Source organism: Cololabis saira, chromosome 2 (assembly GCF_033807715.1).
Source record: "Cololabis saira isolate AMF1-May2022 chromosome 2, fColSai1.1, whole genome shotgun sequence".
Lineage (NCBI taxonomy): Eukaryota > Metazoa > Chordata > Actinopteri > Beloniformes > Belonidae > Cololabis > Cololabis saira.
Window position 1 is genome coordinate 46,394,964 of NC_084588.1, and position 27,411 is coordinate 46,422,374.

The following is a 27,411-nucleotide window of genomic DNA, read 5'->3' on the forward strand; positions in this document are numbered from 1 at the left end:
TATTGCTTTTATAAAACGGTTACCAATAATGTAAACATGAAAGAGGAATACACAATCTATTTTATGTCGTTTTTAATTAATCAGAAATACCAATTTTCCAGTAAAAATAGCCCCACTGTGGAAAAAAATTGTCCCATCTCTCCTGACGTTAGTTCTGCATGTCGTCTTTTTTTTCGGAGACAGGAACTCCTCAATCCCTTCATCCATCGTTAGCTCCTCCCCGGAGATCAAAGTTTACCGTCAACATGCCAAATTAACCGTCAAAAAATATGTTGGTTGTTGTCATGGATACATTGTTTCTTCCCTGACGTGGAATGATATGCTGTGATAAGGCTTTAGAATAGAAGCTGTGGTATATGCTCAATATACCACAGTTAACAACCAATCAGATTGAAGGATTTCACCTTTCCGTTTTATAATGGTATTTTTATGTCTCAGAGAGAGCAGGGAGTGAGGGATCATGGGTAGTTGATGTGTGCATGTGGACGATGTGGCTCTTTGCAGGAACACAGGAACCAATTGTGGCTCTTAGCCTCTGATTGGTTGGCCACCCCTGAACTAGAACGTCTCTCAGCCGTGTTACACCCGTCAGATCTGCTACCATTCAGATTCCCATCCCGTAGCGTCCCACTGGGTCCTACCTTTTTTCCGTGCCGTGTCTTCGGGGTCCAGGTTCCGGCTCACCGTCACCACCTTGATGAGGAGCCGGTTCCCTCCTGTCCGGATCATGTTTACCACCTGTCTGTGTCCGACCTTCACCACGTTCTCCTGGTTCACCTGCAGCAACAGAACAGGGCCGTCACTCAACAGAACAGGGCCGTTACTAACAGAACAGGGCCGTTACTCAACAGAACAGGGCCGTTACTAACAGAACAGGGCCGTTACTCAACAGAACAGGGCCGTTACTAACAGAACAGGGCCGTTACTCAACAGAACAGGGCCGTTACTAACAGAACAGGGACGTTACTAACAGACCCGTCCGTCTGGGAACACAAGGACGTCTTTAGAGGTGCCAAAGCACTAGGACCCGCTGGGAACCATTACTACAACATGACACGTGGAAACGTAAGATATCTAACGATCCTGGAGCCAACTGGTGTCATGTTTACAGATGAAACCAGACGATACCATCGTATTCTGTACGCAGTTGAAATCTGAACCAAGAGCAGACGGACAAAAACTGGAAGACTGAAATGTTTATTACCATTAACTCTCCCACCCAGCATCAAGATGGATGTGGGCTTCACTGTCTTTGGAAGGAGTGGAAATCAATCCCATTAAAGTTATGAAAATATAACTATTCAATCCATCCATCAATCCATCCCTCATCCATCCATCCATCCATCCCTCCCTCCGTCCGTCTGTCCGTCCGTCTAGCCATCCATCCATGCCTCCATCCATCCATCCCTCTGTCCATCCTTCCCTCCGTCCATCCATCCATCCATCCATCCATCCATCCATCCATCCATCCATCCATCCATCCATCCATCCATCCATCCATCCACCCACCCAACCATCCATCCATCCATCCATCCATCCATCCATCCATCCATCCACCCACCCAACCATCCATCCATCCATCCATCCATCCATCCATCCTGGACAGTCATTAGTGTTCCAAACGTTTTTGCTACATGGAAACGTGGAGCTAAAGAGGACTCCGATCCAGCCTGATCCGGTCAAGAAAGAGTGGAGACAAAAGGCAAGACTCTTTATTGTTCAATATTTCTGCTGTCATTTGTAGTCATGAACTATGGGTATTGAACCCTCCCAGTGGGGCATTAAGGAGACTCCAAGGCCTCCCATGGGAGGTGTTTTTGGGAACGTCCAAATGAGAGCTGACACCATTAAGGCAGACACTGGAGAGATTATATGACTTGGGATGTGTGGCAGTGGTTCAAGGACGAGCAGCAGCAGGTACTAATATCACGGCTGCAACAAATCACTAATTAGTTCTCTTTTATTTAAGGCAAGGCAAGTTTATTTGTATTCCACAATTCAACACAAAGTAATTCAAAGTGCTTTACATCAACATTTAAAGCGGCAAGACACAATTAAACAGTAAATAACAAATAAAATGAAATAAAATGGTAAGAAAAGAGGTAAAATAATAAAAAGCACAAGTTGTTAAAAAGTAAGGGCAGTAGAGTACAGCAGGTACATCTCATTCTTACAATGGCAAAAATTATGTTTCTATACGGTCAAAACGTACAAAGACCGGGTCAAATACAGTATTGCAAAACTAATCTGTAACAATTCGTACGGTGAATCAAACCAATTTGACAATTTTACATCACAATGCCTGCATTCAGAGCTTATCCATAACCTTGTTGTCTTCGGGGGATTGGTTGCTCTTGGTGGCAAGGCGTTGGTCACACTCCGCATGCTCTCCAGGGCTGGACTTGTCCCACAATGTCTTTGTGCCTCAGGGCTGATGTAGCTTGCTGCACCTCATCGGATGGTGTCCACTTCCGTCCAGTTGCTAGGGGCGGTGCAGCAGTACTGATGGTCTTATCTCTGGAGTCCCTCAGTGTTATCTGGAGTCTTACTTTAGAACACTTATATTCCTCAGTTAGACTAGTGAGAGGTAGCTTCAGGATCCCTTCGCCGTAGAGGCCGATGTTACTTAGACATCGTGGGATGCCAAGCCACTTTTTTGCATATGAAGTGATGGTTCGCTCCATCTTCTCCACAGTTGTTATTGGGACTTCATACACGGTGAGTGGCCACATTGTTGGGGGGAGGAGTCCAACAGTAGTCTTGATAGAAACCTAGCCCTCCACAGGGCTAACATTATGTTAGCAAGGTACTGTAACGTTAATTTCATTAATTAGTGCTACGTTAAAGGAGCTTGAGGCAAGAATAAGAAATGAGACTCATTAGCGCCACGACGACCGTCGGGGTTACTGCAGCCAACAGCAAAGCCGGCACGGGAGAACGCGCATGCAGCGTCATGTGACGTCACATCCGCAGGACAGCGCGGGAAATTTGGGCCCAGAATTGCACTTTATTTTGCAGAACACAGCCTGTTCAAGGCAACGGAGAGATACGCTAGAAGGCTCATTCTTTTTGGTTTGGAACGCTTCATCTGACATTATTACTAGAAAACTTAAAACGTATACGCATTTTTTTCATAAATCCTGCCTCAATCCTGCCTCATGCTCCTTTAACTTAATTTTACCTTGTCTGGGGTGACGGTCCTCCGTTCACGGAGTAAACAGGGTGTTGGGTGGAGATGCTGACGCATTGAGGACGTACTGTTGTGGTATGCTAGCGCTGGCTATGCTGGCGCTGACTTACAGTGAAGACATGCAACAGTGTTCGCCTTGGTGTCCAGCTTGAAATGCTCCCACACTTTTGACATTTTCTGCCTTTTCTTTGAGTTAAAACCAAACATATCCGCCGCCTCTTTCTTCTTCCTTTACGCGCGTGGCGTCAGTGCCATAGCTCCATCGCCGCATTAAACGTAGTCGGGGCGAAATACCTGCTTTGAGCTGAAAATATTAAACGATTCCTCGAGGCAGAGAAAATTCCTCCATAATTTTTTGTAATCAAATTACTCGAATTATTCAAGGAATCGTTTCAGCCCTAGTCAGGATATCTGAACGCCTCCCTGGGGATGTTCTGTCCAATCAGGAGCCTTCAAAGGCAGGACACGGTGGAGAGATTATACAACTCGGCTGGCCTGGAAATGCTTCTGCGTCCTCAGCGAAGAGCTGGAGAAGCTCGGATTCTGACCCCCAAACTGGACGGATGGAAGTCACCCTTCGGCCAGTTCACAACCTGTCCAAGGTTTATTATGAGGGCGGGGCCAAAACCAGCAAGTCGATGAACACAAAAAAACAGGTTTTAAGAAAAGTTGTAAACAGTTTCTTATATCTGAACACCGAATATAAGAAAGAACGAGGAAACATGAACAAGCAGAGAACCGAGACCTGGGGGACCTTGAAAAAGGTCTGACGGGAAAGCTCGGCCAACATCAGGGGCTCCATAGCTCCAGATCTTCATAGCTCCATAATTGCATAGCTTCATAGCTCCATAGCTCCATATATTCATAGCTCCATAGCTTTATAATTCCAAAGCTCCATATCTCCATAACGCCATAGCGTCATAGCCCCACAGCTCCTTATATTCATAGCTCCATAGCTCCACAACTCCATAGCTGCATAACTCCATAGGTCCATAACTCCATAGCGCCATATCTCCATAGCTCCATAACGCCATCGCTTCATGGCTCCATAGCTCCATAACTTCATAAATCCATAACTCCATAACTCCATAGCTCCATTGCTTCATAGCTCCGTAACTCCATAGCGCCATAGCTTCATAGCTCCATTGCTTCATAGCTCCATAACTCCATAGCTCCATAGCTATATAACTCCATAATTCCATAGCTGCATAAATCCATAACTCCATAGCCCCATAACTCCAAAGCTCCATTGCTTCATAGCTCCATAACTCCATAGCTCCATAGCTATATAACTCCATAATTCCATAGCTGCATAACTCCATAGCCCCATAACTCCATAGCTCCATAACTCCATAACTCCAAAGCTCCATTGCTTCATAGCTCCATAACTCCATAGCTCCATAGCTATATAACTCCATAGCTATATAACTCCATAGCTCCATTGCTTCATAGCTCCATAACTCCATCACTTCATAGCTCCATAACTCCATAGCTCCATAACTCCATAGCTATATAACTCCATAGCTCCATTGCTTCCTAGCTCCATAACTCCATAGCTCCATAACTTCATAGTTCCATAGCTCCATATCTCCATAGCTCCATAACTTCATGGTTCCATAACTCCATAGCTCCATAGCTTCATAACTCCTTAGCTTCATAGCTCCATAGCTATATAACTCCATAGCTCCATAGCTGCATAACTCCATAACTCCATAGCTCCATAACTCCATAGCTCCATTGCTTCATAGCTCCATAACTCCATAGGTCCATAGCTTCATAGACCCATAGCTATATAACTCCATAGCTCTGTAACTCCATAGCTATATAACTCCATAGCTATATAACTCCATAGCTCCATAGCTATATAACTCCAAAGCTCCATAGCTTCATAACTCCATAGCTCCATAACTTCATGGCTCCATAACTCCGTAGCTCCATTGATTCATAGCGCCATAGCTATATAACTCCATAGCTCCATAGCTCCATAACCCAATAGCTCCATAGCTCCATAACTCCATAACCCAATAGCTCCATAGCTATATAACTCTATAGCTCCATAACTGCATAGCTCCATAACTCCATAGTTATATAACTCCATAGCTCCATAACTCAATAGCGATATAACTCCATAGTTCCATAACTCCACAACTATATAACTCCATAGCTCCATTGCTTCAAAGCTCCATAGCTATACAGCTCCATATCTCCATAACTCCATAACTCAATAGCTCCATAGCTATATAACTCCATAGTTCCATAACTGCATAGCTCCATAACTCCATAGCTCTATAACTCCATAGTTATATAACTCCATAGCTCCATAACTCCATAGCTATATAACTCCATAGCTCCATAACTCCATAGCTATATATCTCCATAACTCCATTGCTTCATAGCTCCATAACTCCATAGCTATATAACTCCATAGCTCCATAGCTATATAAATCCATAGCTCCATTGCTTCATAGGTCCATAACCTCATAGCTATATAACTCCATAGCTCGATTGCTTCATAACTCCATAGCTCCATAGCTATATAAGTCCATAGCTCCATAGCTTCATAACTCCATAGCTCCAAAACTCCATAATTTCATGGCTCCATAGCTCCATAGCTCCATAACGCCAAAGCGTCATAGCTCCACAGCTCCTTATATTCATAGGTCCATAGCTCCATAACTAATAATAATAATAATAATACATTTTATTTCAAGGCGCCTTTCTGAACACTCAAGGTCGCCGTACAATAGTTAAAAACAGTGTAATACAATAATAAAAGCTAGGGGGTAAACAAATACTCAGAATAAAAACCACAACAACGACACAGTGCAAGAGGGGTCAGAGGGAGAAGGCAGTTCTGAACAGGTGGGTTTTCAGTTTGGTTTTGAAGTGAGGGAGTGAGGTGGTGTTCCTGAGATCCGGTGGTAGGCTGTTCCAGAGACGGGGAGCAGAGCGGCTGAATGCTCTGCTCCCCATGGTGGCAAGACGGGCAGGTGGAACAGTCAGGTGGATGGAGGAGGAGGACCTGAGGGTGCGTGAGGGCGTGGCGACGTGGAGGAGGTCCGACAGGTAGGGAGGGGCAAGGTTGTGGATTGACTTGAATGTTAGGAGGAGGATTTTGAAGTCGATTCTGTGTTTTATTGGAAGCCAGTGGAGCTGTTGTAGGACGGGGGTGATGTGGTTGATGGATGGGGTCCTTGAGATGATGCGGGCAGCTGAATTCTGGACTAACTGTAGTTTGTGAAGGAATTTGTGAATGACACCGGAGGAGAGAGTTACAGTAATCAAGGCGAGAAGTGACGAGGCTATGCACAAGATTAGAAGTGGTGTGCGGGGTGAGGGAGGGGCGGAGGCGGTTGATGTTGCGCAGGTGGAAATAAGCGGACCGGGTAATGTTGTTGATATGAGAATGAAAAGATAGGGTACTGTCGTACTGTATAGGGTACTGTATAACTCCATAGCTCCATAACTTCATAGGTCCATAACTCCATAGGTCCATAACTTGATAGCTCCATAGCTCCATATCTCCATAACGCCATAGCCTCATGGCTCCATAGCTCCATAACTTCATAACTCCATAGCTCCATTGCTTCATAGCTCCATAGCTCCATAACTACATAGCTTCATAGCGCCATAGCTATATAACTCCAAAGCACCGTAGCTCCATAACTCCATAACTCCATAGCTCCATAACCCCATAGCTATATAACTCCATAGCTATATAACTCCATAGCTCCATAGCTCCATAACTCCATAGCTCCATAGCTCCATAACTCCATAGCTCCATAACTCCATAGCTTCATAGCGCCATAGCTATATAACTCCAAAGCACCGTAGCTCCATAACTCCATAACTCCATAACCCCATAGCTATATAACTCCATAGCTCCATAACTCCATAGCTCAATAGCTATATAACTCCATAACTCCATAGCTCCATACCCCCATAGCTATATAACTCCATAGTTCGATTGCTTCATAGCTCCATAGTACCATAGCTCCATAACTCCATAGTTCCATAACTCCATAGCTCCATAGCTATATAACTCCATAGCTATATAACTCCATAGCTCCATAGTTCCATAACTCCATAGCTATATAACTCCATAGCATGATAGCCCCATAACTCCATAGCTCCATAACCCCATAACTCCATAGCTATATAACTCCATAGCTCCATAGCTATATAACTCCATAGCGCCATAACTCCATAACTTCATGGCTCCATAGCTCCATATCTCCATAGTTTCATAACGCCATAGCTTCATATCTCCACAGCTCCTTATATTAAATAGCTCCATAGCTCCATAGGTCCATAACTCCATAACTCCAAAGCTCCATAACTCCATAGGTCAGTGTTTCTCAATCCTGGTCCTCGTGGGCCCCTGTCCTGCATGTTTTAGATGCGACCCTGCTTCAGCACACCGTGATAAAAGTACCTGTGTAATCAACAGAGCTGTTTAGACCTTGGTGACAAGCTAATGAGGACCTTTAATTAGAATCAGGTGTGCTGGTGCAGGGAAACATCTAAAACATGCAGGACAGGGGCCCACAAGGACCAGGATTGAGAAGCACTGCCATATGTCCATAACTCCATAGCTATATAACTCCATAGCTCCATAGCTATATAACCCCATAGCTCCATTACTTCATAGCTCCATAACTCCATAGCTATATAACTCCATAGCTCCATAGCTATGTATCTCCATAGCTCAATAACCCCATAACTTCATGGCTCCATAACTCCATAGCTATATAACTCCATAGCTCCATAAACTCATAGCTATATAACTCAATAGCTCCATGACCCCATAGATATATAACTCCATAGCTCGATTGCTTCATAGCTCCATAGCACCATAGTTCCATAGCTCCATAGCTTCATAGCTCCATAACTCCATAGTTCCGTTGCTTCATAGCTATATAACTCCATAGCTCCATAACCCCAAAGCTATATAACTCCATAGCTCCATAACCCCATAGCTATATAACTCCATAGCTCCATAACTCCATAGCTATATAACTCCATAGCTATATAACTCCATAGCTCCAAAACCCCATAACTTCATGGCTCCATAACTCCATAGCTATATAACTCCATAGCTCCATAAACTCATAGCTATATAACTCCATAGCTCCATGACCCCATAGATATATAACTCCATAGCTCCATTGCTTCATAGCTCCATAGCACCATAGCTCCATAGCTCCATAACTCCATAGCTTCATAGCTCCATAACTCCATAGTTATGTTGCTTCATAGCTCCATAACTCCATAGCTATATAACTCCATAGCTCCATAAACTCATAGCTATATAACTCCATAGCTCCATGACCCCATAGATATATAACTCCATAGCTCCATTGCTTCATAGCTCCATAGCACCATAGCTCCATAGCTCCATAACTCCATAGCTTCATAGCTCCATAACTCCATAGTTCCGTTGCTTCATAGCTCCATAACTCCATAGCTATATAACTCCATAGCTCCATAGCTATATAACTCCATAGCTCCAAAACCCCATAACTTCATGGCTCCATAACTCCATAGCTATATAACTCCATAGCTCCATGACCCCATAGATATATAACTCCATAGCTCGATTGCTTCATAGCTCCATAGCACCACAGCTCCATAGCTCCATAACTCCATAGCTTCATAGCTCCATAACTCCATAGCTGGATTGCTTCATAGCTCCCTAGCACCATAGCTCCATAGCGCCATAACTCCATAACTATATAACTCCATAGCTCCATAGCTCAATAGCTCCATAACTCCATAGTTCCGTAACTGCATAACTCCATAGCTATATAATTCCATAGCTCCATAGCTAAATAACTCCATAGCTCCATAGCTTCATAACTCCATAGCTCCATAACTTCATGGCTCCATAGCTCCATATCTCTATAGTTCCATAACGCCATAGCTTCATAGCTCCACAGCTCCTTATATTCATAGCTCCATAGCTCCATAGGTCCATTGCTTCATAACTCCATAACTCCATAGCTATATAACTCCATAGTTATATAACTCCATAGCTCCATTGCTTCATAGCTATATAACTCCATAGCTCCATAATCCCATAACTTCATGGGTCCATAACTCCATAGCTATATTACTCCATAGCTCCATAACCCCATAGTTATATAACTCCATAGCTCCATAACCCCATAGCTATATAACTCCATAGCTCGATTGCTTCATAGCTCCATAGCACCATAGCTCCATAACTCTAATGCTATATAACTCCATAGCTCCATAGCTTCATAGCTCCATAGCTCCATAACTCCATAGTTCCATTGTTCCATAACTCCATAACTCCATAGCTATATAACTCCATAGCTCCAATGCTATATAACTCCATAGCTCGATTGCTTCATAGCTCCATAGCACCATAGCTCCATAACTCTATAGCTATATAACTCCATAGCTCCATAGCTCCATAACCCCATAGCTCCATAACCCCATAACTCCATAGCTCCATAACCTCATAACTCCATAGCTATATAACTCCATAGCTCCAATGCTATATAACTCCGTAGGTCCATAACTCCATAAATCCAAAGCTCCATAATTCCATAGGTCCATAACTCCATAGCTCCATATCTCCATAGCCCCATAACGCCATAGCCTCATGGCTCCATAGCTCCATAACTTCATAACTCCATAGCTCCATAGCTATATAACTCCATAGCTCCATTGTGTCACAGTTTCACAGTGTAGGATAGGTTTTTTTTACTGTTTAACTCATTCCCCTGTTTTTCCAGATCCTGCCACCCTAATCAGCCAGAGATCCACTCATTCCCTTCACCTGTGCTTCCCCAGCCCAGCTCCACACCTGGTTTCCCTCATCAGCAGTTCCCCTCATATACCGGCCCATTTCCACCTTCTAGTTTGCCAGATTGTCGTGTGCTTTTGCCTCGCTTTCCAGCCTTCCTGATTTCTGTCCTGTTCCTGCCTGCCTGCCTGTAACCCTGCATGATTCTTGGTTTATGGATTTTTGCCTGTCTGTTTTTGGTTTTGTTTGCCTGATCTACCTGACTACCCGGTTTGACCCCTGCCTGCCTTTTGACAAAGATTAAAGCCTCTTGGACTCTGATCCTGCCTGGTGTTGTGCATTTGGGTTCTCTGTCCTGTCTGAGCCGTGACACATTGCTTCATAGCTCCATAACTCCATAGCTATAACTCCATAGTTCCATAGCTCCATAGCTATATAACTCCATAGCACAATAACCCCATAACTTCAAGGCTCGATAACTCCATAGCTATATAACTCCATAGCTCCATAACCCCATAGCTATATAACTCCATAGCTCGATTGCTTCATAGCTCCATAGCACCATAGCTCCATAGCTCCATAACTCTATAACTATATAACTCCATAGCTCCATAGCTCCATAACTCAATAGTTCCATAACTCCATAGCTCCATAGCGATATAACTCCATAGCTCCATAGCTCCATAACCCCTTAACTCCATAGCTCCATAACCCATAACTCTATAGCTCCAATGTTATATAACTCTGTAGGTCCATAACTCCATAACTCATTAGCTCCATTGCTTCATAGCTCCATAACTCCATATCTCCATAGCTTCATAGCTACATAGCTATATAACTCCGAAGCTCCATAGCTCTGTAACTCCATAGCTCCATAACTCCGTAGCTCCATAACTCCATAGCTCCATAGCTATATAACTCAATAGCTCCATTGCTTCATAGCTCCATACCTCCATAGCTCCATAGCTATATAAATCCATAGCTCCATAACTTCATAGCTCCATAACTCCATAACTTCATGCCTCCATAACTCCATAACTCCATAGCTCCATAGCTATATAACTCCAGAGCTCCATAGCTTCATAACTCCATAGCTCCATAACTCCATGGCTCCATAACTCCATAGCTATATAACTCCATAGCTCCATAGCTCCATAACTCCATAACTCCATAGCTCCATAACTCCATAACTCCATAGCTATATAACTCCATAGCTCCATAGCTCCATAACTCCATAACTCCATAACTTCATAGCTCCATAGATATATAAGTCCATAATTTCATAGCTCCATAGCTACATAACTCCATAACTTCATAACTTCATAGCGTCATAACTCCATAACTTCATAGCTCCATAGCTTCATAGCTCCATAGCTCCATAACTCCATAGTGCCATAGCTCCATAGCTATATAACTCCATAGCTCCATAACTCCATAGCTCCATAACCCCATAATTCAATAGCTATATAACTCCATAGCTCCATATTTTCATAACTGCATAGCTCCATATCTCCATAACGTCATGGCTCCATAGCTCCATATCCCCATAGCTACATAACGCCATAGCTTCATAGCTCCTTATATTCATAGCCCCATAGCTCCATAGCTCCATAACTCCATAGCTCCATAGCTCCATAGGTCCATAACTCTATAGCTCCATATCTCCATAGCTCCATAGCTATATAACTCCATAGCTCCATTGCTTCATAGCTCCATAACTCCATAGCTCAATAACTCCATAGCTATATAACTCCATAGCTCCATAGCTATATAACTCCAGAGCTCCATAGCTTCATAACTCCATAGCTCCATAACTCCATAACTTCATGGCTCCATAACTCCATAACTTCATGGCTCCATAACTCCATAGCTATATAACTCCATAGCTCCATATCCCCATAGATCCATAACGCCATAGCTTCATAGCTCCTTACATTCATAACCCCATAGCTCCATAACTCCATAGCTCCATAACTCCATAGCTCCATAAGTCCATGGCTATATAACTCAAAAGCTCCATTGCTTCATAGCTCCATAACTCCATAGCTCCATAGCTCCATAGCTATAGAAATCCATAGATATATAACTCCATAGCTCCATAGCTACATAACTCCATAACTTCATAGCTCCATAGCTATAGAAATCCATAGCTTCTTAACTCCATAGCTCCATAAGTCCATAACTTCATGGCTCCATAACTCCATAGCTATATAACTCCATAGCTCCATAACTCCATAAATCCATAACTTCATAGCTCCATAGCTATATAACTCCATAATTTCATAGCTCCATAGCTACATAACTCCATAACTTCATAGCTTCATAACTCCATAACTTCATAGCTCCATAGCTCCATAGCTCCATAGTTCCATAGCTCCATAGCTATATAACTCCATAGCTCCATAACTCCATAGCTCCATAACCCCATAATTCAATAGCTATATAACTCCATAGCTCCATATTTTCATAACTCCATAGCTCCATATCTCCATAACTTCATGGCTCCATAGCTCCATATCCCCATAGCTCCATAACTCCATAACTCCATAGGTCCATAACTCTATAGCTCCATAACTCCATAGCTCCATAGGTCCATAACTCTATAGCTCCATATCTCCATAGCTCCATAACTCCATAGCTCCATAACTCCATAGCTATATAACTCCATAGCTCCATTGCTTCATAGCTCCATAACTCCATAGCTCAATAAGTCCATAGCTATATAACTCCATAGCTATATAACTCCATAGCTCCAACTCCAGAGCTCCATAGCTTTATAACTCCATAGCTCCATAACTCCATAACTTCATGGCTCCATAACTCTATAACTTCATGGCTCCATAACTCCATAGCTATATAACTCCATAGCTCCATAGCTCCATATCCCCATAGCTCCTTATATTCATAGCCCCATAGCTCCATAACTCCATAGCTCCATAGCTCCATAGCTATAAAAATCCATAGCTCCATAACTTCATGCCTCCATAACTCCATAGCTATATAACTCCATAGCTCCATAGCTATATAACTCCATAGCTCCATAGCTACATAACTCCATAACTTCATAGCTCCATAGCTATATAACTCCATAATGTCATAGCTCCATAGCTACATAACTCCATAACTTCATAGCTTCATAACTCCATAACTTCATAGCTCCATAACTCCATAGCTATATAACTCCATTGCTTCATAGCTCCATAACTCCATAGCTCAATAACTCCATAGATATATAACTCCATAGCTCCATAGCTATATAACTCCAGAGCTCCATAGCTTCATAACTCCATAGCTCCATAACTCCATAACTTCATGGCTCCATAACTCCATAACTTCATGGCTCCATAACTCCATAGCTATATAACTCCATAGCTCCATAGCTCCATAACGCCATAGCTTCATAGCTCCTTATATTCATAGCCCCATAGCTCCATAACTCCATAGCTCCATAACTCCATAGCTCCATAGCTATATAACTCAAAAGCTCCATTGCTTCATAGCTCCATAACTCCATAGCTCCATAGCTCCATAGCTATAGAAATCCATAGCTCCATAACTCCATAGCTCCATAACTCCATAACTTCATGCCTCCATAACTCCATAGCTATATAACTCCATAGCTCCATAGCTATATAACTCCATAGCTCCATAGCTACATAACTCCATAACTTCATAGCTCCATAGCTATATAACTCCATAATTTCATAGCTCCATAGCTACATAACTCCATAACTTCATAGCTTCATAACTCCATAACTTCATAGCTCCATAGCTTCATAGCTCCATAGCTCCATAGTTCCATAGCTCCATAGCTATATAACTCCATAGCTCCATAACTCCATAGCTCCATAACCCCATAATTCAATAGCTATATAACTCCATAGCTCCATATTTTCATAACTCCATAGCTCCATATCTCCATAACTTCATGGCTCCATAGCTCCATATCCCCATAGCTCCATAACGCCATAGCTTCATAGCTCCATAACTCCATAGGTCCATAGGTCCATAACTCTATAGCTCCATATCTCCATAGCTCCATAACTCCATAGCTATATAACTCCATAGCTCCATATCTCCATAGCTCCATAGCTATATAACTCCATAGCTCCATATCTCCATAGCTCCATAGCTATATAACTCCATAGCTCCATAACTCCATAACGTCATGGCTCCATAACTCCATAGCTATATAACTCCATAGCTCCATAGCTATATAACACCATAGATCCATAGCTACATAACTCCACAACTCCATAGCTTCATAGCTCCATTGCTATATAACTCTATAACTTCATAGCTCCATAGCTCCATAACTTCATAGCTCCATATCTCCATAGCTCCATAACTTCATAGCTCCATAACTCCATAACTCCATAGCTCCATAGCTCTATAGCTTCATAGCTCCATATGTCCATATCTTCATAGCTCCATAGCTCCATAACTTCATAGATCCATAGCTACATAGCTTCATAACTCCATAACAGCTCCTGGCTCTCTAACCTCATGAATCTCCCAGAAAAAATAAATAAATAAAAGCGGACACACGAAGGCCCTCTGAACAATAATGGATTTATGACTTTTATTTTAACTGCAAAAGTCTGTTTCAACATACACAGCAGCGCGGTCAAGTAAGAAAGGGTACAGAAACGCTAAACAGTCAAAGTTAGAAGTTTTACTCCCACAAACGGTGGCATCACAAGAGCAGTTTTAATCCGCTGCAGGTCTCCGGTTGCCCTATGGCACGTTAAAGCACTTTATTAATAAAGTTTTTAGTGAGCGTTCTTCTTCTCTGTCCAGATAATCTGATGCTTTTTATTATTGATAATAAATTTCGACTTTTTTCTCGACATTTCGATTTTTTTCTTGAAGTGCATAATGAGAAAAAAATCTTCCTCCTCTAAAATATCATTTTTATTTTTCTCCTGCCTGGTCCTGATACTCTTCCGTTGGTTTCTGCGGCATCAACGGCAGCATCTGTAATCAAAGCTGACGCAGAGGTCACCACACCAGCAGGACACACACACACACACACACACACACACACACACACACACACACACACACACACACACACACACACACACACACACACACACACACACACACACGTGCTGGCGGATGGTTTTTTGATCTCGTTACGACTCGTCTAATTGAATCAGAGCCTGCTGGAGCTGCTCTCTCCTCCAGACGGGGGGGTGATGACAGCAGCAGAGCAGTGGGGCATGATGGGAAAATGTTGCAGCGTTGAACACGGGAGTGCTAATCCAACAAACGGCGGCGTTACATCAGGGCACATTAGCATAATTAGAGCGGGACAGCTGCGGTCGCCCGACCTCCGGCGCCGCCGTCCCACGAGCCTCAGCTTATATAATCCGCTACGGAGTCGCCGTGTTACGCAACGGAGACGTGCTAACGCTCACGTGAACACTAGACCTGGAAATCCAGACCCCCTAAGAACAAGACCAGGACCAGGACTAGTCCAGACCCCCTAAGAACAAAACCAGGACCAGGACTAGTCCAGACCCCCTAAGAACAAGACCAGGACCAGGACTCGTCCAGACCGCCTAAGAACAAGACCAGGACCAGGACCAGAGAGTATCAAGACCAAGACTAGTTCAGCTCAAAACCAAGTCAAGACTAAAACCAAGACTAGTTTAGCTCAAGACCAAGACCAGAGAGTACCAAGAACAAGACAGCCGAAGACCAAGTCCAAGACTAGTTCAGCTCACGACCAAGACCAAGTCAAGACCAAGACCAAAGAGTACCAGGACCAAGAACAAGACCAAGACCAGTTCAGCTCCAGACCAAACATAAACCCAGTTATGTCCTGATCATGCATGATTGTAGAACATCCTGGTTCAGCTAGTTTCCATATGAGCTTGTATTCAACTGCAGCTCAATAACACAGAGAAGTGGATGATGATGTTGAACTCACTATAAATGTTTCCATCCATCAGCTGAGATCAGATCTGTGTGGCGACTGCACTACCGCTATTTCTACACTATTGGAGGATTGACACGACTACTAACTAGTCCCTAACTAGTCCTCTAGCAGAATAACCGGCCTCCAACACCCCCTCCACGTCATAAACTACTAACTAGTCCCTAACTAGTCCTCTAGCAGAATAACCGGCCTCCAACACCCCCCTCCACCTCAGAAACTACTAACTAGTCCCTAACTAGTCCTCTAGCAGAATAACCGGCCTCCAACACCCCCCTCCACCTCAGAAACTACTAACTAGTCCCTAAGTAGTCTTCTCCAGAACCGAGGACCGGCTCCAGGGCCGAGGAGCGGCTCCAGGACCGAGGAGCGGCTCCAGGACCGAGGAGCGGCTCCAGGACCGAGGAGCGGCTCCAGGACCGAGGAGCGGCTCCAGGACCGGCTCCAGGACCGAGGAGCGGCTCAAGGACCGCGGAGCGGACCTGGTGCTGACCAGAAACTGCAATACAGCTGATGTGTGTCACACCACTGCACCTCTGACCACTTCCTGGTTAACTTCTCCATCTTCCTCATGTCACTCAGCTGACTCCAAAGATGGAAAAAGAAGAAAAAGAAAGCTTCCCTTATTACTCCCACAATGGGGAAATTCTTTCTCTGCATTTAACCCATTTTCTAGTTGAACTAGTAGCAGTGGTCTGCCATGCAATGGCACGGCGCCCGGGGAGCAGTAAGGGTTAAGGGCCTTGCTCAGGGGCCCAAGTGGTTGACTTTAGTTGCAATCCAGGGGCTTGAACCTGGGTCCTCCAGACTCCAGCCCTCCTCTGTAACCACTAGGCTGCCACATACAGAGGTTCTGAGGGAATACAGAGGTTCTGAGGGACCACAGAGGTTCTGAGGGAATACAGAGGTTCTGAGGGAACACAGAGCTGGTCTTAGGGCAGAAGAAAGAAAGTGGGTCAAATCCAATGAGCGCACTGACCTGTCTGAGTACCAACAAAAACTATCTTCCTTTTTTTTTTTTTTACTTTTTTTTACCTTGTCTGCACACATATTAATGGTTGATACCATGCTGGTAAAAACCTAAGGCATATATATGTGCATTGTTACTATATTTTAATATATATACATATATATATATACGCATACATGAGCATACACATACATACATATATATATATATATATATATGTACACATACCAACCCAGTTTTTTTTTTTTTTAGTTTGTTTGTTTTTTTGGGGGGGGGGGGGGGGAGGGGGGTGAGATCCACTGCTAAACCAGGAAGCAAGAGCACACGGAAGCACACGTCGAGCACTGGATATCTGCAACAAAAACCACAAACGAAACACGAAACCGACACGGAGCCGACCAAAACAGGAGCAGCAATCGACCCAAATCTCGAGATCCAATCACAGTCTGAGCTAAACTACAGTGACTAACTAACCCCAAAAACTACAGAGCAAGCATGCAGGTGAACAAGCCAATGTGTATGTCTATGTGTGTGTGTGCGTGTATGTATATGTCTGTGTGGCTATGTGTGTGTGTGTATGTGTATATGTATGTGTATATGTATGTGTGTGTGTATGTATATGTCTGTGTGGTTATGTGTGTGTGTGTGTGTGTGTGTGTGTGTGTGTGTAAGGTATCCTTTTACCAGAACAAAATCCAGAATGCTCCCAACTCCCGACAACTGTTCATGGCGTTCCACTCTCTTCTCTCTCCACCACCTGCTCAACCTCCCACTGGGTTGACTGCAGAAAAGTTTGCTTCCTCTACTGAAAAGGTTGCTACTTTCAGTAACCAATTCTCTGAGTCTGCCCACCTCAGCCAACTCCAACCGGCCACTGGTGCCTCTCTCTCCTCCATCCGGCCTCTAAACGAGGACGAAGTCTCTAAACTTCTAGTCGGCTCAAAACCAACGACCTTCCTCTCAATCCTGTAGCAGCTCCAGGACTGCAGATGTACATTCAATTCAATTCAATTCAATTCAGTTCAGTTTTATTTATAAAGCGTCTATTACAACAGAAGTTGTCTCCAGGATCTTTCCAGAGACCAGAACAGGACTCCCAAGCAATTATTACATAAACAATGGCAGGTAAAAAAAATTGTACATATTGATTAATGATGTTACCCTTCTTTATTTTATTAGGTCGAGGTTTTGGGAACAGAAGAAGAAGTGAGTCACGCTGGCGGCTCCGCAGCAGCGGGGCGGCTAACTGCAGCCCCTCGATGCTTCTGATATCAGTTTCATGCAGTCGATCAGCAGCATCGACGTGTCAGTGGATCGGTGTGAATCGCTCAGCTCCGGCATGCTAACGCTGCCCGGGGGGCTTGGCCCGGTTCTTGGCCCGGTTCTTCATGTGTGCAGAAGCAGATGATCTCAGACGGAGCAGAAGGACCTCTTCAGAAGCCATCATCATCATCATCATCATCATCATCATCATCATCATCATCATCATCATCATCATCATCATCATCACCACAACCGTGATATCTGAGTGATCAGCTGATCACTCGACCTCATCTGACGCCGGCGTTTCTGCTGCTAATCTGACTCATCAATTATAACAGCCCTGATGACGGCTAATCCCCAGCACCAGAAGGCAAGGCAAGTTTATTTATATAGCACAATTCAACACAAGGTAATTCAAAGTGCTTTACATCAACATTAAAAGCGGAAAGACATAATTAGACAGTAAATTACAAATAAAATGAAATAACATTATGAGAAAATAAGGTAAAATAATAAAAAGCACAAGTTGTTAAAAAATGAGGGCAGTACAGTACAGCGGGTAAGTATTTAATTCAAGAGTACGCTTCAGTAAACAGTAATGTTTTTATCCTGATTTAAAGGAGCTGACAGTTGGAGCAGACCTCAGGTCTACAGGAAGTTTGTTCCACCAGTGAGGAGCAGAATAACTGAACGCTGCCTCACCTTGCTTGGTTCTGGTTCTGGGGAACCACAACAAACCAGATCCAGATGAACCTCAGGGGTCTGGGAAATTCATAGGAACTAACAGATCCAGCATGGGCGTACCATCCACTGGTACTCTGGTACTCTGGTACCCTGGTACCCTGGTACTCTGGTACTCTGGTACTCTGGTGTTCTGGTACCCTGGTACTCTGGTACTCTGGTACCCTGGTACTCTGGTACTCTGGTAATCTGGTGTTCTGGTACTCTGGTACCCTGGTACCCTGGTACTCTGGTACCCTGGTACTCTGGTACTCTGGTACCCTGGTACTCTGGTACTCTGGTACCCTGGTACCCTGATACTCTGGTGTTCTGGTACTCTGGTACCCTGGTACCCTGGTACCCTGGTACTCTGGTACTCTGGTACCCTGGTACTCTGGTACCCTGGTACTCTGGTACTCTGGTGTTCTGGTACTCTGGTACCCTGGTACCCTGATACTCTGGTGTTCTGGTACTCATGTACCCTGGTACGCTGGTACCCTGGTACTCTGGTACTCTGGTACCCTGGTACTCTGGTACCCTGGTACTCTGGTACTCTGGTGTTCTGGTACCCTGGTACCCTGATACTCTGGTGTTCTGGTACTCTGGTACCCTGGTACCCTGGTACTCTGGTATTCTGGTGTTCTGGTACTCTGGTACTCTGGTACTCTGGAGCCCTGGTACCCCGGATACCCTGGTTCTCCGGTACTCTGGTACTCTGGTACTCTGGTACTCCGGTACTCCGGTACCCCGGTACCCCGGATACCTTGGTACTCTGGTACTCCGGTACCCCGGATACCCCGGGTACTCTGGTGCTCTGGTTCTCCGGTACTCCGGTACTCTGGTACCCTGGTACCCTGGTTCTCCGGTACTCTGGTACTCTGGAGCCCTGGTACCCCAGATACCCTGGTTCTCCGGTACTCCGGTACTCTGGAGCCCTGGTACCCCAGATACCCTGGTTCTCCGGTACTCCGGTACTCTGGTACTCCGGTACTCTGGAGCCCTGGTACCCCGGATACCCTGGTTCTCCGGTACTCCGGTACTCTGGTTCTCCGGTACTCTGGTACTCTGGTTCTCTGGTACTCCGGTACTCCGATACTCTGGTTCTCCGGTACTCCGGTACTCTGGTACCCTGGTACCCCGGATACCCTGGTTCTCCGGTACTCTGGTACTCTGGTTCTCTGGTACTCCGGTACTCCGGTACTCTGGTTCTCCGGTACTCCGGTACTCCGGTACTCTGGAGCCCTGGTACGCCGGATACCCTGGTTCTCCGGTACTCCGGTACTCCGGTCTCTTGTACCCCGGATACCCTGGTTCTCCGGTACTCTGGAGCCCTGGTACCCCGGATACCCTGGTTCTCCGGTACTCTGGAGCCCTGGTACCCCGGATACCCTGGTTCTCCGGTACTCCGGTACTCCGGTACTCTGGTACTCTGGTACTCCGATACTCTGGTACTCTGGAGCACTGGTACCCCCGGATACCCTGGTTCTCCGGTACTCCGGTACTCCGGTACTCTGGTACTCTGGTACTCCGGATACCTCGGATACCCTGGTTCTCCGGTACTCCGGTACTCCGGTACTCTGGTACCCTGGTACCCTGGTTCTCCGGTACTCTGGTACTCTGGAGCCCTGGTACCCCGGATACCCTGGTTCTCCGGTACTCCGGTACTCTGGAGCCCTGGTACCCCAGATACCCTGGTTCTCCGGTACTCCGGTACTCCGGTACTCCGGTACTCTGGAGCCCTGGTACCCCGGATACCCTGGTTCTCCGGTACTCCGGTACTCTGGTTCTCCGGTACTCTGGTACTCTGGTTCTCTGGTACTCCGGTACTCCGGTACTCTGGTTCTCCGGTACTCTGGTACCCTGGTACTCTGGAGCCCTGGTACCCCGGATACCCTGGTTCTCCGGTACTCCGGTACTCCGGTACTCTGGAGCCCTGGTATGCCGGATACCCTGGTTCTCCGGTACTCCGGTACTCCGGTACTCCGGTACTCCGATACTCTTGTACCCCGGATACCCTGGTTCTCCGGTACTCTGGAGCCCTGGTACCCCGGATACCCTGGTTCTCCGGTACTCCGGTACTCCGGTACTCTGGTACTCTGGTACTCTGGTACTCCGATACTCTGGTACTCTGGAGCACTGGTACCCCGGATACCCTGGTTCTCCGGTACTCCGGTACTCCGGTACTCTGGTACTCTGGTACTTTGGTACTCTGGTACTCTGGTACCGGGCTGCAGTGTTTTAAAGGAAACAGCTCTCTGAGCGGCGCCGGCTCGGCTCGCCGCTCAGAGAGCTCTGAGCTCTGAACTATAAATACATTATTTATAGGGAACGCTTCCCTCTGAGTTATTTTAAGGCTGATGTGGCTGAGTGTGTTTCTGCTCGAGTGGTTATCGTCAGCGCGGCTCACGGAGACGCTGCTGATGCTCGCTGAGCGGCTGCATGGTGACGAGCGTTGAGGCTCCCTGTAGTACCGACCCGCCGGTCCTGGAGTCCAGAACCAGAACCGGACGTCAGTAAACCGGACTGACGCTGCTCAGGTCAAAGTCCTGGGTTAGAGAGACATTTAACTGGCTGGTAAGTCTTAGGCCCCGTTTCCACGTAGCAAAAACTGTGGTGTTTTCATGCGTTTTGGCCGTTCATTTACATGAAAACGAAGCTCAAAGTCACCAAAAACCATCATTTCTGAAAACTCCGAGCGAAGTGGAGATTTGCAAAACCTCCGTCTTCAGTTTGCTTGTAAACGTAGGGAAACGGAGATTTAGGCTTCAGAACGTCACATTATGTGACAGAAACGTACCAGCGTCATGTATGCGACCTGTGTTTACAATTTGTTTGGCCACCGTCAATATTTCCTTGTATTTTACCTGTTTTATATTCTAAAGTCACACTTAAAAGTAACTCCACTTCTCTGTCACTCCAAAGGAAAGACTCTCGTTCATCTTGGAAGTAACTGGAAGTTACTCGTGTCATTTGTTGACGTTTTTTACCAGGATTCTGATTGGCTAGCATGACTTTATGCTTCTCGTTACACTGCCCCCTGTAGGTTTGGCTGCTCATAGCACCCTTAACAGCATATTTATGCGGGTTCAAGTAAATTATGGTATTTTTCAAAACGTAGAAGGGGAAATATCCGTTTTTGTAAATACCCGGCTATGTGGAAACGTGGCCTTAGTCCCAATGAGTGTGTTTACATGGGAAGTTTAATTCCTCTTTCATCCAGAATTAAAATTAAATCTGATTTAAAATGATTAAAAATTACCATGTAAACACCTAATTCCGAATGAAAATGGCCATTCCGAATTAAATTTAATTCCGAAGTAAGTGGCTGGTTTATTCCGATTTTAAATCCAAATAGAATAATTCCGTGATCATGTATACACTCATTCCTCTTTAAATTAATCCCGGGGTGCGTCCGAAATGCCATACTAAAAAGTATATACTAAAAAGTATACTTAAATTTACTGAAGCATAAATTAAATACTTACCTGCTGGACTCTACTCCCCTTATTTTTAACAGCTTGTGCTTTTTATTATTTTACTTCTTTTCTTATCATGTTATTCATAATGTTATTCAATCTTATTTGTTATTTACTGTCTAATTATGTCTTGCCGCTTTTAATGTCAATGTAAAGCACTTTGAATTACCTTGTGTTGAAATGTGCTATATAAATCAACTTGCCTTGCCTTGCCTTGCCTTGCTTGCCTAAATTTGGCACACTTTTGAGTAAATATCAGTAGTGTGCATTAATTTGGACGTACTATTAAGAGCGCACACGGCACTTCCTGCCGTAGGGATGGGGGGGAGTTGTAACCATGGTAACCTGTCACAGCAGCGGTAGCAGCGCTCCGCTCTTTCCCGTTTATTCTGGCCCAAACAAGATTACATTATTTAATATTATTAAATACGAATATTATAATATTAATATTATATAATAATATTATTATACTTAATATTATACTTATGACATATACGTATCACTTAGCAACCAAACGCTGCTGCATTGCATTGTGGGAAGTTTCTGCTCGGCTAGTGTCCATCAATCCACACTAAAAAAATTCTCCGGAATGAGTATGGATAGAGCATACTATTGAGTACCTTCTAATGTTTTGGACACACAAAAAAATCTTGCACACTCATTTTGCATACTCATTAGGGTGGAAGTATGCGATTTCAGACGCAGCGCCGGTCTTTCTTTCTGGTCGTTCCCTCGCCCGTCTGTCTCCATAACGCTTATATTCAGCGCTGGGCTCGTTTTCCAAACAAAGTTTCAAGATGGCAGCACGCAGTAAACGCTGGTCAAGAGCAGACACCATTTATTTAATAAATAGTTTGGAGGACCTGGAAATAATTGAAAGAACAGATGGAAACAGGAAACATCAAAATGGTGAGCTTTTCAAAGTTGTAGCGGATATAAGTTTGTTTTTCTTCCGGCAGACGTAACTTCCGGTCCGGTTTCCATGTAAACCTCAATTCGGAATTACTATTTCCATGTTAACTCGAAGGAAAATTGTTTAATTCAGAATGATTTAATTCGGAATAATTAATTCAATCAAGACGTTCCGGTACGTCTCTTACCCCCAGAGCTGATGCATGAACCTCCTTGTGATATGTTGATACGACAGTATATTGTCTGGTCTGCAACTTATCCAACTTTTCTCAACAAATTACTGATAATCCAAAAAAGATTCTTAAGAACGATCTCATTCTGGTCGACACCAACCATCTGCACCTCTTTATATGAAATATTCACTATTATCCTTCATAAACTTCATGTTTTTCACTCCTGCTTGTTTGTGCATAAGTTTATCAATAGAAAACGAGATATTCCTGTCACTTTCCAGCAGTTTTTTACTTTTTCATCTGATTTTAATTCATATCCAACTAGACACTGTGGCATCTTCATTTACCCTTCTGTGGAACATCTGGTCATCAATTTAATATTACATTTAGATCCAAAACGCTGGAATGACTTGAATGTGTCGCTGAAGTCAACATTGTCTTTTACCTCCTTCAGAAAACTATTAAAAAAAACATCTTATTCTGTCTTAACCTTCAATGTCTTTATCTTTAATGTAATCCAGACCTTGTATCCATGTTCTGTCCATGTACTGACTCTTTACCGCCGTGTGGTCAGAACTGGTACTGCTACTTAGTGTGGCTCCAAAACAAGCAGCTGAGATACTCAGCAGTCAAGTGCAGCTAATCTTCCTTCATCTGTCCTTAAGAGGCTCTCAGACGCCCTGGAAGACGCCCGCCGTGAGATAAACTGGAACATTCAGGTGTGTTAACACAATGGCAAGAGGGGAAAACACAAGCAATGGGCTTAGAGAAGCAACTGCGTTCGAGTTAGTAACCCATTTCCAAACATCTAGAGATCAACGCTCTACGTTCTCTCCTGGAAGAAAGATTATCCACAAGCTCTCCAGCAGATCCGGATCAGATCACACAGAGAATTAGAGAAAACAAACTAAATGACACAGATATGGATGGGAATCGAGAACAGGTTCTTGTTCAGAACCGGTTCCCAGTGTTTCCATTCCTTGGAATCGTTTGGAAATGTTGTAAACGATTCGCTTTTCGATTCCAGTGGGAACAAACAACGTCATCACGCACATCGCATAAGCTAGCAGTCAATAGTAAACACGGCACCCAAGTGATCAAACACTCGACATTTCAGTAAAAAAGATGAAAACAAGACAAGTTGAAATACTTGCAAAGTGAATATTTCATCAAAGGAAGGAAATACCACCAACATGCAAAAACATTAATGCACACAGCAGCAATAACAATCAATCAATGTCGCGTTTTCAATCTGCTCCGGACTAATGTCAGTAATTCTCAACCCAGCAGCAGCAACGTTAGCATGTCATTGGATAATAAAACTGTGGAGACTCTGTGGAACAGTTTGGAGCAGGAAATGAAACAAAGTACTAACATAAATCTGTTTAAAAACAGATATAAAAAAGATTTATAAACAGGTATATGGAAGAGTAAATGGGTTAACGAGGAGTGTGACAAACCAATAAAATAGGGAAAAATGGCATATTATACTTGCTTAAGATATGTTTGGATATTTATGTAGTATATATTATGTGTTGAGAGGGATAGTTTCAATTATATAATATATGTTATATATTTATTATGTATGTAGCATATATATATTTATAGGGATATTTATGTAGTTTATATAGTGTATATTTATATATATTTATGTAATATTTATATTTTCTATATACTTATATGGATAATTATGTAGTAATAGGCATGTTTACGTAGTATTTATATAGATTATATATATATGGATATTGCGTAGATATAATAATAACAATAATGTAAATTCATAGAGTTATAAAGGGGTAGGAACTAGGAAAAAGTGTATATTTTCTTCCTACTCCTTTTTCGAACCTATGTGCATATGAAGAGGTTACTGTTTATTTTTATTTTTTATATACATGTTCGAAATAAATGTATTCATTCATTCATTCATTCATTCATTCATTCATTCATTCATTCATTCATTCATACTGCAGGTAACTAATTAACGAACTAACGCTGCCTATCATATTAGCATCATTTGCCTCATTGTTGTTCTTTTTTCCCCAAATGAGAATCGATAAGGGAATCGATAACGAACCGAATCGTGAAGCAGAATCGAAAATTGGAATCGTAAAAATCGTATCAATTCCCTAAACACGGAGAATGAGGCCGGTTCCTCTGGATCAGACTTTGATGTCCAGGAGGAGAAGAATCTGCTTTTATTTTTTCCAGCAGAGGAAGGAATCATGTGACGTAGGCGGAGCTACAACCAGACTCCGGACCAGGAAACCGGTTCTCATTGATCACAGGTGTGATTGGCTTGGTACGTTCTGTACCGGAGGAACACCAGGCTACTAGCTGATGCAACGATGCAGAAATTATCTAAAAGAGCATCTTTGGATGTCTGACCATGCGAGGAACGTCTCCCTCCCATCCCGAACCTGTAACCCAACGGGGCAGAACTGGCCATGTTCGCTGATGTTCGGCTAAGACGTCAGCAGATGTAGCCTCATGCCGGAATCACTTATCCTGCCTTTAATATCAGATTGGTGCTTTCCTACTTCAGATGTCAGGATATATACATATACATATGATAAATACAGCTGCAGTTTGTAGTGTGACATCATCAAGTATTACTTTCTGGGCGGGCCCATCTGAACCCACCATTTCACGTCTGGATTAGACGTTATTTACAAGGATGTTTGAAAGGCATCAGGTTTGATTGGTACTAAGATAAAGGGAAGATATCGTCACATGAAGAGGTTTAGGGTTAGAGGTTCTAGGACGAGAAGTTTGGATGTACAGTATGTTTATGGGATTCGCTTATCTGCACAGTGATGAGAAAGTTCTTGCTTGTCTTTGAGAACACACACACACACACACACACACACACCTGGGGGCACAGGAAGGCAGATGCAGCTACGCTGCTCACACATCCCCCTCTCGGCCAAAGCTGAGTGTTATATAAGAGATAAGTGGTCGACTACACACACACACACACACACACACACACACATACACACACACACACACACACACACACACACACACACACACACACACACACACACACACACACACACGCAGGTGCACAACCCGGAGCACGTGGGGTTCAGAACTTTTCATGCGAGCTGCGTGCTGTAAGCACTTCTTTAATGTGCATGAGCGCATGTCGCTGCTCCACAGTGGCGACGGAAAACGCTGAGTTAGCACCGCAAGCTAATAGTCCACGGTCCCTCCTCCTCACAGCCGCCTCCAGCTCAGAGTCAGAGTCCCTCCTCCTCCTCACCTCCTCCAGCTCAGAGTCAGAGTCCCTCCTCCTCCTCACCTCCAGCTCAGAGTCAGAGTCCCTCCTCCTCCTCCTCCTCCTCCTCCTCCTCCTCACCTCCTCCAGCTCAGAGTCAGAGTCCCTCCTCACCTCCTCCAGCTCAGAGTCAGAGTCCCTCCTCACCTCCTCCAGCACAGAGTCAGAGTCCCTCCTCCTCCTCACCACCTCCTCCATCTCAGAGTCAGAGTCCCTCCTCCTCCTCACCTCCTCCAGCTCAGAGTCAGAGTCCCTCCTCCTCCTCCTCCTCACCTCCTCCAGCTCAGAGTCAGAGTCCCTCCTCCTCACCATCTCCTCCATCTCAGAGTCAGAGTCCCTCCTCCTCACCATCTCCTCCATCTCAGAGTCAGAGTCCCTCCTCCTCACCTCCTCCTCCTCCTCCTCCTCTCCTCCTCCAGCTCAGAGTCAGAGTCCCTCCTCCTCCTCCTCCTCTCCTCCTCCATCTCAGAGTCAGAGTCCCTCCTCCTCACCACCTCCTCCATCTCAGAGTCAGAGTCCCTCCTCCTCACCTCCTCCTCCTCCTCCTCACCTCCTCCAGCTCAGAGTCAGAGACCCTCCTCCTCCTCACCTCCTCCAGCTCAGAGTCAAAGTCCCTCCTCCTCCTCACCTCCTCCAGCTCAGAGTCAGAGTCCCTCCTCCTCCTCCTCCTCTCCTCCTCCATCTCAGAGTCAGAGTCCCTCCTCCTCA

The 27,411-nt window shown here is 44.5% G+C and overlaps 1 protein-coding gene across 1 annotated transcript in view; it reads right to left on the minus strand.

Annotated features, from left to right (window-relative positions):
- The window catches only part of LOC133464567 (SH3 and multiple ankyrin repeat domains protein 2-like), a 273,606-nt gene that overhangs the window by 48,044 nt on the left and 198,151 nt on the right, over positions 1 to 27,411 (minus strand). The window contains 1 exon segment of the mRNA XM_061746624.1: positions 642 to 777. Within this exon segment, the coding sequence (XP_061602608.1) occupies positions 642 to 777 (136 nt within the window).